This window comes from Phacochoerus africanus, chromosome 6 (genome assembly GCF_016906955.1).
Source record: "Phacochoerus africanus isolate WHEZ1 chromosome 6, ROS_Pafr_v1, whole genome shotgun sequence".
In the NCBI taxonomy this organism is placed as follows: Eukaryota; Metazoa; Chordata; class Mammalia; order Artiodactyla; family Suidae; genus Phacochoerus; species Phacochoerus africanus.
Genome location: NC_062549.1, coordinates 96,495,595 through 96,512,923, shown reverse-complemented (window position 1 = coordinate 96,512,923; position 17,329 = coordinate 96,495,595). Strand labels below are relative to the sequence as shown.

Genomic DNA, 17,329 nt, shown 5'->3' with positions numbered 1-17,329 from the left:
GGGCCACACCTGCAGCATATGGGGGTTCCCAGGTTAGGAGTCTAATTGGAGCTATGGCAGCTGGCCTACACCACAGCTCACAGCAACGCTAGATCCTTAACCCACTGAGTGAGACCGGGGATCCAACCCACATCCTCATGGATACTGGTTGGCTTCATTACCTCTGAGCCCCAATGGGAACTTCCAGTTATTTCTTATTCTCTCATGAGTTCTATTACCTGATTTCTCATTTTTTCACTTCCAGTTAACTATTCTTTCATATCTTATATCTTTTTTGATATTTTTTTTTCTTTTTTTTTTTTGGTCTTTTTGCCATTTATTGGGCTGCTCCTGTGGCATATGGAGGTTCCCAGGCTAGGGGTCGAATCAGAGCTGTAGCCGCCAGCCTACACCAGAGCCACAGCAACGCAGGATCCGAGCCGTGTCTGCGACCTACACCACAGCTCACGGCAACGCCGGAACCTTGACCCACTGAGCAAGGGCAGGGATCGAACCCGCAACCTCATGGTTCCTAGTCGGATTTGTTAACCACTGCGCCACAACGGGAACTCCCTTTTTTGATATTTTTTAGCTCAGACTGAGACGTTAGTTTATAGTTTTCATCTATGAGCATTTCTTTATGTTAGCGAGCACTGGGCAGCCTATGTGAACGTGGCCTGGGCCTGCCTGGAGGAGCCATCCCTCAGAAAGCTCTGGGAGGATGGGGACACGGGACCCTAGAGACACAACAACCACTACAGACAAGCCACCAGAACCAGCTCTGAGCCTCAGACTGGGAGGGAACAGAACAGAGAGAATGCTGGCAGGATGGGGGACTGTCCAAGTCCAGTGAGCCGTCCCCAAAGAGGAGATGGGGAGCAGATTGGAAAGAGGGGCAGGGGCCTGGTCCCTTCATTCGTTTATTCATCCATTTCTCCAACAGACATCTGTAGCACCTGCTAGATTCCAGACACGGCTGAACAACTGAGGACACAGACATGAATGAAACTGGACAACCTCACAATCCAGTGGAGAGCGTAGCCGTGTCTCGACACAATTTCCACCTGAAATAAGGGCTGCATCCAAATGTGGACAAGGCAGTGTGAGCAGAGGGGAGGGGCTGGGACACGGACCTGGGAGACTGGGGACCGCCAGGCAGACAGCAGGGGAAGGCACACCAGGGAGGGCAGCACAAAGGGATGAAGAAGTCAAACAGGGCCAGCCCGTCATCGTCTGCCTTGGCTGAGGAGCTAGGTGCCAGGGGAGAGCAAGGCGAGGAGCGGGGATGTCTGGGCCCAGACTCAGAGGGCTGGGAATGCCCCGCTCTGCTCTGGGGTCTGGGGGATGCTGGGGGATGCTGGCAGGAGAGGATGATTCTAGCCCAAGACAGAGGGACAGGACGGGGCTGGCAGGGAGGGGATACAGGTGTTGAGCCCGGATGGAGGGTAAGGAAGGGAGGCCCCGCAGCCAGGCTTGGGGAGAGGGGGTGGTCTCAGAAGAAGCAGGGGCTCCCTCAGTGTCTGAAATGAGGCCAAGTCTTAATGATGTTGTACAAAGCCCGCCCAGGAGATGGATCATTGGCCACATCACTGTGCCCCACCAGCAGGTAGTTGGGATCCAGGTACCCCCCGACCACGGAGCACTGGATCAGGTTCTGAGCTGCCTCCAGCGCTGCAGCATTGGGCGGAGTATCTGCAAAACACAGCAGGCCCATCAGTGATAGGATTCCAGAGAACTTCTTCCAGGGCAGGACACACTCCTGGATCCCCCAACCCACTCTCACCACCAAACGAATATCTTCCACCCTATGACAGACAGAAAACCAAGTAAAGGCTTCAGATTCCTCAGCACTGAAGTTCTTCCTGAACCAGAAGAGCAGAGCCTGAGATAAAATATACAGTCGTTCTGGAAATGTACAAAGCCTTTATCCACTGCAGAAGTTTAGCCTGGGCAGAGTTCCCGTGTGGCGCAGTGGAAACGAATCCGACTAGGAGCCATGAGGTTGTGGCTTCAGTCCCTGGCCTCGCTCAGTGGGTCAAGGATCTGATGTTGCCTTGAGCTGTGGTGTAGGTCACAGATGCGGCTCAGATTCCAAGTTGCTGTGGCTGTGGTGTAGGCCAGCAGCTGTAGCTCTGATTCCACCCCTAGCCTGGGAACCTCAACATGCCACTAATGTGGCCCTAAAAAAAAAAAAACAGCCTGGGGCAAATCTAGCCGCCCCCCTCAAGGGACATTTGCCAATTTGGGGAGAGGTTTTGTTTTTGTTTTTGTTTTTGTTTTTGTTTTTGTCTTTTTAGGTCCACAAAACCCTTGGCATACGGAAGTTCCCAGGCTAGGGGTCAAATCAGAGCTGCAGCTGCTGGCCTACACCACAGCCAGGCAATGCCATATCCGAGCCTTGTCTGCGACCTATACCACTCATGGCAACGCTGTATCCCCAACCCACTGAGCAAGACCAGAGGTTGAACCCGCATCCTCATGGATACTAGTCAGGCTCATTACCACCAAGCCACCACGGGAACTCCTCAGGAGACATTTCTGGTGGTCACAGTCGGGGAAGGATGTTATAGGCATCTGGTGTGTAGAGAGCAAGGATGCTGCTAAACACCCCCACGGTGCTCAGGACAGCCCCACAAAGACGAGTTATCTGATCCGAAATGTAATAATGCTGAGGTTGAGCAACCATGTGTTTGTCACATTGTGTTTCCTTTGCTTTCATGTGCCCGGCCCCATCTCCAGGCACATTCCTGGGTCATCGGTTACCCCATCCAATGCCCATTTTAGTACCAGCCCCAGTTACACAGCCTCCTTTTCCCAGAGGTTCAGCAAAAGGCCCCCCGAGTTTCAACAAATTCTAGTCAAGAGCCCTGAGGGACAGAGCTCTCAGTGTGTACTCTGGATGCAGAGACAGGGCTCATCCGTGCCTTTGGCAAATAAGGCAAGTGTCCCCACATTGTTGTCGTGGTCAAGACTTATCCAAAATTGTGCACCAAGATCTTTTCTCCTGGAGTTCATGCAGGTTAAGAATCTGGCACGGTCTCTGCAGGGGCTTGGGTCACTGCTGAGGTGCAGGTTCAATCCCTGGCCCGATACAGAAGGTTAAGGATCTGGCATTGCTGCAGCTGTGGCGTAGGTCACCGCTGCAGCTAGGATTCAAACCCTGGCCAAGGGACTTCCATATGCTGCAGGTACAGCCAGAAAAAAAAAAAAAAGATTTTTTGTCCTGTCTTACATGTGCCTTGGATGTCGGAAAAGACAGACACTTGTTTGAGTGTGAAGGAGGTAGATTTAGGTGGGATTCTGTCTGGGAGGCCCCCTCTGGTCACGCCGAGTTTAGTCCAACATCAGATGTGAAGCCAGATGGAGCCAGCATGTGCAGCCACTTGAATGATGCCTCCATCGGAGGCCATTGTCTTCCAGGTCAGACACCCTCCCTCAAGCACCACACAGTGGCCGATGCTGCCCAAAGCATCCACCCACCTGAGAAGGTGCCCATGAAGGCGAGGCCCAGGGCGATGTCATTGTAGCCAGGGGTGTGGGAGCCTTGGACACTCCAGCCTACTCCTTCATAGATGACACCATCCTGGCCCACAAGGAAGCTAGAGGACAGGGGGAGAGATAGAAAGCAGCATGAAAGAGAGGCCCTCTGGGACTGTTCCACTCATTCATTCATTCATTCATGTCTACTCATCAGACAATGGATTAGCTATCAAGTTCTAAGCACTGAGTTAAAAAAAAAAAAAAAAAAGGGAGTTCCCGTTGTGGCGCAGTGGCTAACGAATCCGACTAGGAACCATAACGTTGTGGGTTCGATCCCTGCCCTTGCTCAGTGGGTTAACGATCCGGCGTTGCCGTGAGCTGTGGTGTAGGTCACAGATGCGGCTTGGATCTGGCGTGGCTGCGGCTCTGGCGTAGGCCGGCAACTACAGCTCCGATTCGACCCCTAGCCTGGGAACCTCCATATGCCTTGGGAGCAGCCCAAAGAAATAGCAAAAAGACCAAAAAAAAAAAAAAAAAAGAGTCCAGACTTTCTGTCATGGCTCAGCAGTAATGAACCCAACTAGAATCCATGGGGACACGGGTTCAATCCCTGGCCTTGCTCAATGGATTCCAGATCCAGCGTTGCCATCCCCCCAGAAACCTAACAAGAGTTGAAACACCTCCCCTTTGTACCCCTGGATCCTCTCTAATAATACATCAAGTACTCTACTAGGATTCACTTGTTGAATTCCTTCCTCCTTCACTAGACTATTGGCTCCCGGGAAGACCAGAACCATATCTGAGCTACCTCTGAGGACGGCCGCAGCACACAGCCTAGACCATAGGCAATCCAGTGTGTTCTCAACGAATTAACTTACAGCAGGGGGGTGTTTACTCCTGATTCCAGACCTTCTCAGGGTAAGCACATGGCACAGTCATGAAGTTATGGGACGAGGACTCAATGAAAGGTCAAAAAGCCAGGGGACAGGTAAAATTTGTAGTCAATTTTCAGGTATCCACTTCAATTAAAGAGAGCAAGGCTGTGAATAATCTTGCGTGGAAGCACCTAGAAAGCACATGGCAGATTCTGATAGACGATAGATGTTGGAGGAAAAGTTTTCTCCTGTCTTGAAAAGGATGCAACTAAAATGGGGGTAGGGGAGTTCCCGTTGTGGCACAGTGGTTAACGAATCCAACTAGGAACCACGAGGTTGCGGGTGCGATCCCTGGCCTTGCTCAGTGGGTTAAAGATCCGGGGTTGCCGTGAGCTGTGGTGTAGGTTGCAGACGCGGCTCGGATCCCGCGTTGCTGTGGCTGTGGTATAGGCCAGCAGCTACAGCTCCAATTAGACCCCTAGCCTGGGAACCTCCATATGCCGCGAGAGAGGCCCAATAAATGGCAAAAAGACAAAAAAATAAAAAATAAAATAAAACGGGGGTAGGGAGTGGAGAGGCAGTCAGCCCAGCAGAACATACCAAGTAGTGGTAAATCCACCCAAGGCAGGGCCACTGCACACACTTGTGCTGGACTTGGGGACAGTAGAGACTAAAATCCGGCTCCACTAGGGCCCCTTTCTCAAAAATTTTATTTAGCATATAGTCAACCTACAAAGTTGTGTTAATTTCAGGTATATAGCAAAGTAAATTAGTCATATATATATATATGCATATATGTACATTGAAATATATATATACGCACTCTTTTTCATGTTCTTTTCCCATGTAAGTTACCACACAATACCTAGTAGGTCCCCATCACCTGTCTATTCTACACAGAGTAGCGTGGAAGACTGCATGAAGATGTGGTACATATGCACGATGGAATATTCCTCAACCATAAAAAAGAATGAAGTAACGCCATCTGCCGCAACCCAGATGGACCTAGAAATTATCATGCTAAGTGAAGTGAGTCAGAGAAAGATTAATATCATATGAGATCATTAATACATGGAATCTCATAGAAAGGATACCATAGAACCTAAAAAAAGAAAAGGGACTCAAAGATTTCAAAATCAAACTTATGTTTACCAAAGGGGATGTGTTGGGGGCGGGGAGTGTAAGTCAGGAGGCCCCTTTGATGAATGTGTACAAACATGCCATCTGGGCTACCCATGACCCATCCTAAGATTTAAAATTCTACGCGATTGTTTCTGACGGGAGGTTAGATGGCATCGCACCCCAGCCAGGTTCTCTGCAAGCTCTGAGGGCGGCCTTCGAGAAGTTCCTCCTCTTCCCTTAGGTCAGTGTGTTCTTTAGCAAAGACTCACAGCCCTTGGCTTTAGAGAAATCAAAAGGTATTGCTGGTCTCTTCTCACCTTCAGACAGGAAAGATATTCTCCTAAGAAGACGCAGAGGGAGAGTCTAACATGAGGGAGACAAGCTTCAGGTTGGGGCAGAACCCAGGGGCAGGGCCTGAGCCACCGAGGAGTGAGAGGTGAGGATGCGAAAAGGCACAGTCTTTAGATTGTCCTTTCTTAGATTAGCCTTTTTACAGGATTTACAATCTTCCCTGCATATGACATCCTCTAGGATCTTTTCATCATGTCAATATATGACCTTTAAAAAAACACACATACACGCTACTGTACATAAAATAGATCACCAACAAGGACCTACTGTATAGCACAGGGAACTATACTCAATATTTTGTAGTAAACTATAAGGGAAAACGATCTGAAAAAAGAACACATATATATATGTATACATAACTTTATAATTATAATTTCTATAATATAGAATTATAATGTATATATAATTAATTATAATTTATCCGATTCTAATTTTACAATGTATATAATACATGTATTTTTTTATTTTGCTTTTTAGGGTTGCGCTCATGCCATATGGAAGTTCTCAGGCTAAGGGTTGAATTGGAGCTACAGCTGCCAACCTATGTCACAGCCACAGCAATGCAGGATCCGAGCCAACCACAGCTCACGGCAATGCCGGATCCTTAACCCACTGAGCGAGGCCAGGGATCAAACCCGCAACCTCATGGATACTAGTCAGATTCGTTTCCGCTGCCCCACAACTGGAACTCCCTATAATATAATTTTTATATAATTGTTATATATATATATATGAATCAATTTGCCGTACATCTGAAACTAACACATTGTTAATCAACTATACTTCAATTTAATAATTAATTTTTAAAACACACATCTTGGGAACATGTGTTCCCAAACATGTGACCACCCCTTAGCTACACCCTAAATAAGGCCCAAGTGGGGTTGGGAGAGGAAGCCACAAGAGAGAAGGAGCGCTTCTCCTAGGCCGGGCTCTCGGTGAATGCTGGTTCCCGTTCCCCTCCCTCTCACGAGCTCAGTGTCCACCCCCAAGGGAAGAGAAGCCCACATGTCCTCTGGTCCACTTACTTATATCCAACATCACACGAGTCCAATCTGTCCATGAAGAAGGACTGGATATCCTGGACCAGCACGCGGCACTCATCCGACCTGTTGCAGGTTCGCCCAGTGGTGTGGCTGATGATGACGTACTTAGCCCGCAGGCTCATCTTGGGGCAGTGGGTCCCCCTGGCCTCCCAAGAAGACCGCAGGACAATGAGGGGGCAAGCTGAGGGGGAGGGGGCAAAAGCATGGATGTGAGGGTTCCCTGTGCCTGCCCAGAGTCAACCAGCCACTGCTGGACCTCACCTCCACCCTCTGGGCATCGTGGCCTGACTGCAACTGTGGACCTCAGCAGAGCCCAGCAGCTCCGGGGGCCCACCTGGGAATGGGGTGTGTTTGCACCTGGGATTGGGCTCAAGAGGCAGGAGCCAAGAATCACAGGTTCTAGCCCCACAACAGAACCCAAAGGACAGTGGGAATATTGATCCCGAAGGGACACAGATGTTTTATTCCAAAGGGCAAAGTGTACTTATTTATCTGCATGATCATGTGTGTGTGTGTGTGTGTGTGTGTGTGTGTGTATACATGTGAAACAGGGTCTTTCTGGAGAAATCAGTTGAATTTTCATCTGAAAGCATGTCTTTAAGAGTCATTTGTAGTCAGAGTTCCTGTTGTGGCTCAGGGGGTTAAGAATCCAACTAGTATCCATGAGGATGAGGGTTCTATCCCTGGTCTCACTCAGTGCGTTAAGGATCCGGCATGGCCACAAGCTGTGGCATAGGTTAGAGATGCAGCTCGGATCTGGCGTTGCTGTGGCTGTGGATGGCAGCTGCAGTTCCAATTTGACCCTGAGCTCCAGGAACATTCATATGCTGTAGGTGCAGCCCTTAAAAAAAAAAAGAATCACTTGTAGTCCACAAAACCCTCCGTCCACATAAGCAATTATTCATACTGACAGATGACACCAACCCAAAGGCGGAGATCAAATTTACTCCAAGCTCTAATACAACAGAGCCAATTTTCTTTAAAAATGTTATTACAGGGAGTTCCCATCGTCAGAGGTTAACAAACCCGACTAGCACCCATGAGGACGCAGGTTCGATCCCTGGCCTTGCTCAGTGGGTTAAGGATTCGGTGTTGCTGTGAGCTATGGTGTAGGTCACAAATGAGGCTAAGATCCCACATTGCTGTGGCTGTGGTGTAGGCCAGCGGCTGCGGCTCCGATTAGCCCCCTAGCCTGGGAACCTCCATATGCTGCGGGCGTGACCCTAAAAAGACAAAAAAAAATGTTATTACACCCAAGAAAAGGTTTAAAGTGCCTATTAACTATACTGTTTTTGACGTTGCTGCTTGTTAAAACCCCAAATCTGCCTTTTATCTACCTTTCATTATCTGAATTATAATTCAGTATAACCCTCTAAGTCAGTGTAAGTGATGACGTCAGCACTTCAATCTATTAGTGCTGTTGAATTTTTTGTTTTTAGAAAGATACGCTTTTGTGCTCTCCATGCTTTTTTTCCCCTCCATGGCACTTTTCATCATTTCATCATGTCACATACCCAATATTTTACCTGTTTGTTTGCATATTGTGTTTCTCCACCCTCTAGATTGAAACATCACAAAAGCATTGCTTTTGTGTGTTTGCTTCCTCAGGAATATCCTCAGGGACTAGCAGGTGCTCGGTAAATAGTTGTTGTATGATTGCAGAAATGATGAAGAGACACTACCCCAGGCATGGGGCCATGGCCCTATCATTCCAGGAATCTGAGGGACAAGCAGGTGCCCTGGAGGGTCCCTCTCAAGGTTTGCCAGCCCTAAAGCTTCAGAGCACTGGGCGACCAGTTGCCTATCAGTAACAGCCTGATTGAAAAGGCCACTTTCAAGGGCATTGGGAAGTTAGTGGGGGTGAATCTGGAGGGAAGCCCTGTAGAACTGAAGGACGATTCAGTTACCTTCCTTGTGACTTGCATTCTGCTGAGGGTCCAGGCAGCTCTCGCCTTTCACAAGAAGCGGCTGGACATACATGGCGGACAGGTGGCCTTTCCAGACAGCAGAGGAGATCAGGCCCTCCACAGCCGACAGAGCGGCAGGGCTGGGGCTGTGGCCTGGAAGAGAGTCACTCTTAGGAAGCTTCAGTCTGGCCCTCGTGTCAGGGGGAGCATGGAGAAGGGGCCAGATGTGCTGCCAGCCCCTGCCCAGCTGTCAAGGGGGAGGAAGGAGAACAGACTAACCCCAAGGGTCAGAAAGAGAGCCAAGGACCCGCCCAGACAGAGCTCTCGGTGGCCCAGGAAGACCTTTCCCAAGGACCCACCAGGGCTTAATTCCCCTCCATCCACTCTCTCCCAGTGGGAACAGCCAAGCTCAGGAGTGCCTGGCTGGCCGTGTCTGGGTTCCCCATTGCCAGGGGCCCTTCCAGGCATGTGCCAGCCTCTTTACCTGCATTAAGTGCCTTCATGCTCACCGCAAGCCTCTGAGGCAGATGCTGTTATTAACCCCATTACTCACAAAGAGGAAATTGAGGCTGCAAGAAGTAACGAGCTCAAGGTCCCACAACTAGGCGTTCCCACTTTGGCACAGTGGGTTGAGGATCCAGTGTTGCCACAGCTGTGGTGTAGGTCACAGGTTGGCCCCACAACTTCCATATGCCATAGAAGCAGCCAAAAAAAAAAAAACGATCCCACAGCTAACACATAATACAGTGACACCCAGGAGGCAAAGAGTGGTCACAAAATCCAGCCAAGCTGAACACCAAGTGTCCTCTGGCAGACATGCAGGCAACTGTCCTGCAGCTGGAGGTGGAAGAGGCAGGCTCGTGATCTGATTCTCCTTACAAAAAAAGTCACCTGGGTCACTTGCATCTCTGAAACTCAGGCTGCACCTGTTATAGCAGTAATCATGAAACCTACCTGGACCATCTCAAAGGGTACTGGGAGGGGACAGTGAGAAACTAGACGTGCAGAGGCTTGGTTAAGTGTAAAGATGCAGAAATTCAGCAGCTCTGTGTTGGATGGCAGGTAAGACTAGAAGATAGTGGAAGGGACTTGGGGATTGGGACCTCAACGTGGCTTTTTAAAAAAAATTGCATAGACAGGAGTTCCCGTTGTGGCTCAGCGGTTAATGAACCCGACTAGGATCCATGAGGATGCGGGTTTGATCCCAGGCCTTGTAAGTGGGTTAAGGATCTGGCATTGCCCTGAGCTGTGGCATGGATTGCAAACGTGACTGGGATCCAGCATTGCTGTGGCTATGGTGTAGGCCAGCAGCTCCAGCTCTGATTCCACCCCTCACCTGGGAAATTCCATACGCTGCGGGTACCGCCCTTAAAAAAAAAGACCAAAAAAAAAAATTTGCATAGACAATCTCAGAGTAAGAGAGGTGAAGGAGGAAATAGGAACTAGGAAAGCCAGGTCTGGGGCTACAGGATTGGAGCTAGAGAGGAAGATGTACTAGTCACTGACGCAGAAGTGAGAGGTGAGCTGGGATCCTCCCAGGATGAGAGCGGGAGCAGAACCAGGCTGCGGAGAGAAGGATGGACGCCCCTCCCCCGAGGCGTGGCCAGAGGAAGGGGAGCCTCCGAGGAGGCTGGAAGGAAGACAGGGCAGGAGGAACAGGACCATTCACAGAGGTCGGGGAGAGGAGCTTCCAGGAGAGGGTGGATCCCCACGAGTATGAGGGTGAGGAGACCTTGGGAGACAAAGAACTCGCCAAGTCCATGGAGAAGGACAGCTGGAGTGACAATTACCCTCCTTGGTGCCAAAGAAGGCAAGGCCCAGGGAGACGTTGTTGTAGCCCTGGGTATGGACGCCCTGCACGGTCCAGCCGACACCTTCGTACACTCTGCCATCGTCCCCAACCAGGAAGCTGTGGGCAGGGAAATATGGGCTTAGAGGCTGGCCCTGGGCACATCCCTGTGACAGGAACCCTGACCCGGCCTCGGAAGGGAGAAGGGTCAAGCCGTGTTCACGAGACGGAATTCACACAGACTCGTCCCAGGGAGTGGATAGCCCAAGTCACATTTGCTCATCCTGAGAATTCAGACCAAGTCACTGCCTCATCCTTAGAATTCAGAAGGACCCACTCCCACGCTCCTCCCCCCTCCCCCATTCAGATGCCGGGTTTTGTATAAAAAGATGAAGGGGTCTTGGAGCCACCACGGAGGCTAACTTGGACCCAAGCACACAGTGTAAGACTCTTCTCAGCCTCCACGTGTCCTCAAACGTGGCTCTCCTCCCTCCTCCAAAATGCTGTCTGTCTGTGGGACCTCCAGGCGGGCTGTCCCTGGGATGTCTCGCTGCCAGGGTAACTTCTCATGGAGAATTCCCAGGAGGCAGCCCCTCAGTCAAGGACATGGATGCAGGCAGATGAGGTGGGAAGAGACCCCGGAAGCCAGAGTGAGGGGGAAGGGGAGGGAGATAAAAGGAAGAAACTCGACAAAGTGTGATGAATGGAGCTGGCTTCGCAATGGCCACCTGGGGCTCAGCACCCGCCTCCCTGACATGGGAACTTTCAAGGAACCATGTACTTAGAAGCGCCCCTCAGAAGAGTGGGGGCTGAGGGAGTCATACACAGCTCCTGCCCACTCCACCCAAGGGGGTTCACCATCCCAAAGCTGCGAGATGCAAGGCCCTTGGGGTGGGAAGCCAGCCCCATGCACAGAAACTGTCCACAACTAGCTGAAGCAGAAGCGGGCTGAGGAACGTGGTCCTGGGCACCAAGAGGTCCTGCTAGAGTGACCACCAGAGGAAGAGGGGACGCCGGCCTCACCAAGGTGAAAGCCCTGATGTGGGCTGTAAGGGGATGGGCGACGCACAAGGGGACAGTTCTGAGCCAGTCTGGGCTCCAGCACTTTGCAGCAGTGTGACCTCGAAAAATTGAACAACCTCCCTGGCCTGTTCCCTCTCCTGTTAACAAGGAGATGGTGCTACCTGCCCCACCAACCTCACACATCATCCGGGGCGGGGAGGCACAAAGGCACCCACGTACCCGCTTACAGGGAAGTCATTCGTAACCTGCCATGTGCTGTGTGAACCATTAGGAGGCAGATTGAAAACACAGACCTCATGGAGTTCCCGTTGTGGCTCAGTGGGTAACGAACTTGACGAGCATCCATGAAGATGCAGGTTCAAGTGGGTTAAGGATCCAGTGTTGCTGTGAGCTGTGGTGTAGGTTCAGATCTGGAGATACTGTGGCTGTGGCACAGGTCAGCAGCTGCAGCTTCCATTCAACCCCTAGCCTGGGAACCTCCAAGTGCAGCAGTGAGGCCCTAAAAAGCAAAAAATAAAAAAGAAGAAAAGAAAAAAAGAACACATAGGCCTCCCTTGACATTCTTTGCTTCCTTCCTTTGGAAGATCTCAGAGTCAAGGACCACAGAGAACATTCCAAAGGAGTTGGAACTTTATTTGGTGGTTTTTCTTTGCATTTCATTCATTAGCAACCTGACACAACCACAACCCAGAATATGAAGAAACAGAGATGAGAAGGGGTGAGGGAGGCGCCCCAAGGAGCCGCTTGGCCACATGCCTCCAGCCCAGCCTCTTACTTGTAGGCCACGTCGCACCAGCCATTGCGCACATGATGTGCCCGCAGCTCCCGCAGCCTCTGACTGCACCCGGTCTGGTTGTGACACTCCAGCCCAGGGACATGGTGCATGATGAGGTAGTCCACTGGCAGGGCCAGCGGGGCACAGCAACCAACAGTGTCCGCCCCCCACTCCTTGCGAGAGACCACGGTGGAGACGCCTGTGGGGGGAGCCCGAGAGTGTCACTTGGCATCCCCCACAACCATCGCCACATTGGCCACAGGTGCCACCCAGGCCGTGTCTGCCCCACGGTAGAGGAAGAGCCATAGGGGGAGGCAGGCACACCCTCCTCTTCTTACCCGTAACACCCCCCATTTCAGTACACTCACCCCAGTGCAGGGTCTGCACCTGCTCCCAGCAGCCTGGGTGCTTTGCTCCCATCCCAGGATGGCCCCCTCCAAATGCAGCTCCTTCCCTGCTCTGCTCCAGGAAGCCTCTCGGTATCACCATTGGCCCCCCGGGGAAGCCCCGGGGGGCCCTTCTCGGCTCCACCCCAGCACCAAGGCACCAAGCTCACTGACAGCCTTCTCTGTGACTGACTGCATCCTTCATCCTGCTCCCAGCGCTCTCTGAGAGGCCACATCCCCTCCTCAACCTGGGGGCGCCTTCCAAGCAGGGCCTGGGGCCCCCCCTTCTACCTGGGGACTCCTGGAGGCAGGGCAGGAGTCTCCATCCTCAGGAGCTGGGAGACCCCTGAGAGCAGAGGCTGTCTCTCCCTTTCCTGGGTTTCTGGCCCCTCCCAGCAGCACCCCCACTGCCCAAGGCCCAGGGCAACCCATGCAGCTGCGCCTCCCTGTGTCTCAGCCCCTCCATCCGCAACCCAGCAGACACTACTGGTCCCAAAAGAAACCCAGGCAGCTCTTAAGCCTCCTCACCATCAAAACCCAGTCTGCCTTTATCAATGAGCTGGGAGATGTTGCCGAACAGGTCCTGAGGCCCCTCTGACTGGTGTTTAGCTTGTGTTTCATCCCAGGAGGAATTACCTGCAAAGGAACATTCCAATGTGCACCGGCCCTCAGAGATCCCCGGTATCAGCCCTCCCAGGCCTCTCTCCACCACCATCTGCCTCCCCGGATCCCCGAGCCCCCGCAAAGACCCCTCCCCACATCCCCGAGCCCCCTGCAGGAGATCCCTCTGGGCTGACCAGGGGACCCCCTCCCACAGCAGCCCGTGGTGTGCTTTTCTCCAACCCCAGCTCCAGGAACCCCTCCCCACCCCCAGCCGCCAGGAAAGTAGCTAAATAGCCAAGGGTGGGGAGTTGCAAAAATTATCCTTTTCTGCATACAATTGGCAAAACATACACAACTGGCAAAGCAAAACAAAACAAAAAAAACCCTGGAACTGCATCCAGGCACTTCAACAGCACCAAGGCCTTTCTCATGTGAATTACACCTGACAGAAGCCACGGGGAAGCCGGTGTGGAGAAGGGACTAAAATTATCTACATGAACCAAGTCAATTCCTCTGAGAGTAATTTGGGGGGCACTTGCGATGCCCATGCTCCTGTGCGAGGGACCAAGGTGGCAGGCACAGTGTGTCAACCGACTTCCCAATCCCAAGGAACGTTCTCTTATGGACAAGCAGGAATCCCAGTCACGGGCTGACCCTGATGGGCCTAAGAGTTATATGAATAGAATCATGGCCCCCATTGCCTAAGTGCTAAGCCCTTCATGCACATGACCCACTGAATCCTCACAACAAGTTTAGGAGATCATAAGTTTACCTCAATCTTCAGGTAGGAAAATTAAGTTTTCAAGAGTTTAATAACTGAAGGTCCCGCTGTGGTGCAGTGGGTTAAGAATCCGACTGCAGGAGTTCCCGTCGTGGCGCAGTGGTTAACGAATCCGACAAGGAACCATGAAGTTGCGGATTCGATCCCTGGCCTTGCTCAGTGGGTTAAGGATCTAGCGTTGCCGTGAGCTATGGTGTAGGTCGAAGACACAGCTCGGATCCCGCATTGCTGTGGCTGTGGTGTAGGCCGGCAGCTACAGTTCTGTTTGGACCCCCTAGCCTGGGAACCTCCATATGCCGTGGGAGTGGCTCTAGGAAAGGCAAAAAGACAAAAAGACAAAAAAAAAAAAAAGAATCCAACTACAGCAGCTCGGATCACTGCTAAGATGCCGGTTCAATCCCTGGCCTGGCACAGTGGGTTAAAGGATCGAGTATTGCCACAGGTGCAGCTCAGATTCACTCCCTGGCCCAGAAACTTCCACATGCTGAGGTTGCAGCCATAAGTAAAAATTATTATTTAAAATCATTGCTGGGGAGTTCCCGTTGTGGCACAGCAGAAACAAATCCGACTAGTATCCTTGAGGATGCGGGTTCTATCCCTGGCCTCTCTCAGTGGGTCAGGGATCCTGAGTTGCTGTGAGCTGTGGTGTAGGTCACAGACACGGCTCGGATCCGGAGTTGCTGTGCCTGTAGAGTAAGCTGGCAGTTGTAGCTGCGATTCGACCCCCTAGCCTGGGAACTTCCATATGCTGTGGATGCGGCTCTAAAAAGTAAAATAAAATAAAATAAAGTAAAATAAAATAAAATAAAATAAAAAAGTAAAAAATAAAATAAAATAAAATAATTGCTGGAAGCAAGGCAAATCTTCCCACCCAAGTCTACAGACTCCAAGTTCTGTATCTACATGCAAGGCTATCCTTACTCCCCGAGGGAGAGCAGGCATCTAAAGAATTTCTGTTATGGGAGTTCCCATCAAGGCTTAGTGGTAACGGACCCGACTAGTATCCATGAGGACACGGGTTCCATCCCTGGCCTCGCTCAGTGGGTTAAGGATCCAGCACTGCCTCAAGCTGCACTGCAGTTTACAGATGCAGCTCGGATCTGGCATTGCTGTGGCTGTGGTGTAGGCCGGTGCTACAGCTCCAATTCGACCCCTAGCCTGGGAACTTCCATATGCTACAGGTGCGGCCCTAAAAAGCAAAAAAAGAAGAAGAAGAATTCCTGTTGTGAAACTTTAGGATGATCCTTCTCGGTTACTCTCTGAGCCAATGAAGGAAAACTCACCCCAGACCCCAAGGCCCAGAGCAGGGAAGACAAGAAGCCACTGCAGCATCCTCACGTGGTCCCAGGACACAGACAGGGACAGTGTGGTCCTCGACCCTGGGAGAGATGCTGACAGTTAACCCAATCATCCTCAAATGGGGCACCCACCCCAGCGCACGGTCCCACCTGTCCTCTGAGGGCCAGGCCTCTCCAGGTCCCCAACACAGGTCAGATGCTCACTGGATGGGTAAACACCCTCATCCCGTTTCCCTGGAAAACTCGACTTCATTGAGTGCCTATCATGCGCAAGGCCTGTGTAGACCCTCACATATGCATTTAATCCTCACAACAGCTCTGCAATATAGTCACTAACCCCCATTCTTATAGAGGAGGGCTGGCTCTAAGACCCAGGGGTAGCAGAACCGAGAAATCCAAACTTACTTCAATGGTTCTAGTGCAGAGAATTCCTCCCCAGCTAAGAGGGCGAGGGGGTACGGGGGGGTGGGGGTGGCCAGTTCTGGGGCAGAGGAAATCTGATCTTTACACTCCATCCGGCGGACTCCGGTTCCTTTGAACGGAGAGCGCTCTCAAGAAGAACCACACACACACTGCAAAATACCTGTGGGTCCCTTGCTGTCCCAGCCCCACACTTCAGGCTGCAGCCGGCTCACCCCTCATTGGCTGGCAGGGTCTCCCCTCCAGGCTCCGCCTCTGGCCCCGCCCTCCGTCTCCAGACGCGGCCTCCTCCGGCCTTCACCCTCCCCGCCACTAGAAGGCACGGGAGCCTGGGCCCTGGCTTTCCAGAAAGGACAGAAAGACCAGGAGCCCTTAACCAAAGCGAGACAGGGAGGGCCAGGTTCTGGGGCTCAGAGCCGCTCTGTCCACAGCCCCCAGCACCCTGAGGAACTCGGTGAGACCAGACGGGTGCTGACAGCAGGGGAGCCGCCCTGTGAATAAGCCCAGGTGCCTCCTCACTGGGAAGGGGCGTGGCTGCGCAAGGCTCCCTGAGTTCCCTCCTCAGCCCCAGCCTCCAGGAAGCCCGGCCAACCCGGGGGTGCTTGTGGCACCTGGGGGTCGTGTCCTGACCTCTGGGAACTTACTGCCCGTGGGGAGAGATCTGCTCCAGGAGCGTGAAGGCTGTGGATGGAGGTCACTCATCGACACCTCCCCACCCCGCCCCTTTCCCCCGGCTTCCCAGCAGGGGCGGGCCGGGGCAGGGGAGTAGGAAGGTATGTCCCAGGAGGCAGTGTTCACTGCGTCCTCCTCTCTAGGAGTTGCTCCCACCCTGCGGCCAGGCGGCCCATCCACTCACCACCCCCACCTCAGCATCAAACTATCACCCACTCAGGAAGCCTCCCACAAACCGAGACTCTCCAGCCCCTCACCCACTCTCAGCGCAGAACCACAGCCATCCGCTCACACGCTCTGCAGACCCCTTGACTCTTACGAGGAAATTCCACACGACACTTTCCACCGGTGTGATAGGACACCTGTCTCCACGGGAACTGGCAGGAGCTCCCACCTACCTGGGGGGTGGGGGGAGCAGCCTCCTGAGACTGCTGAACAAACCCCTCTGAGGGGATGCCCCCAAATCCAGACTGATTGCCTTTAGTGGAGCCACAGAGTCAGTCTGAGGCCTGGGGTCCCCAGAAGAGCTCCCTCGAAGGGGATCCCATGAATGTGCCAGTTGCACCTGCTGTTCTCCCCTGTCATTCAGCAAGGCCTAGGCTGGGAAGAAGGGCCCTGGAGTTGGGGCCGTGTGAAGGAGAGCCAGGGTGGTCCTGGGCCAGGGATGCAAGGGGAGTGGCCCTGGAGAACTGTAGCCTGGGGACCAATACTGTAGGTTTCCTAAACCTGCTGACTGTTCTCCCAGAATTCTGCCATCTCCCAAGATCAGTGGTGATATTAATAAATGTGATTAGATTAAATTAGGTTAGATTAGATTAGATT

At 52.2% G+C, this 17,329-nt stretch overlaps 1 protein-coding gene across 4 annotated transcripts; it reads right to left on the bottom strand.

Annotated features, from left to right (window-relative positions):
• Positions 1-881: 881 nt before the first annotated feature.
• PGLYRP4 (peptidoglycan recognition protein 4) lies at positions 882-16,533 on the bottom strand. Of its 4 annotated transcripts, none has more exons than XM_047784588.1 (9): positions 16,480-16,533; positions 15,401-15,496; positions 13,262-13,369; positions 12,348-12,546; positions 10,551-10,669; positions 8,761-8,913; positions 6,836-7,034; positions 3,460-3,578; positions 882-1,671 (listed from the first exon to the last, which is right to left on the bottom strand). In XM_047784588.1, the coding sequence occupies exons 2-9, from the start codon at positions 15,447-15,449 to the stop codon at positions 1,493-1,495; spliced, it is 1,125 nt and encodes a 374-aa protein (XP_047640544.1). In that variant the 5' UTR covers positions 15,450-15,496; positions 16,480-16,533; the 3' UTR covers positions 882-1,492. The 4 variants fall into 4 exon arrangements, with proteins under 4 accessions (XP_047640544.1, XP_047640545.1, XP_047640543.1 ...); XM_047784589.1 differs by having other exon boundaries at positions 16,466-16,521; XM_047784587.1 differs by lacking the exon at positions 16,480-16,533 and adding an exon at positions 15,999-16,356.
• Positions 16,534-17,329: the final 796 nt, after the last annotated feature.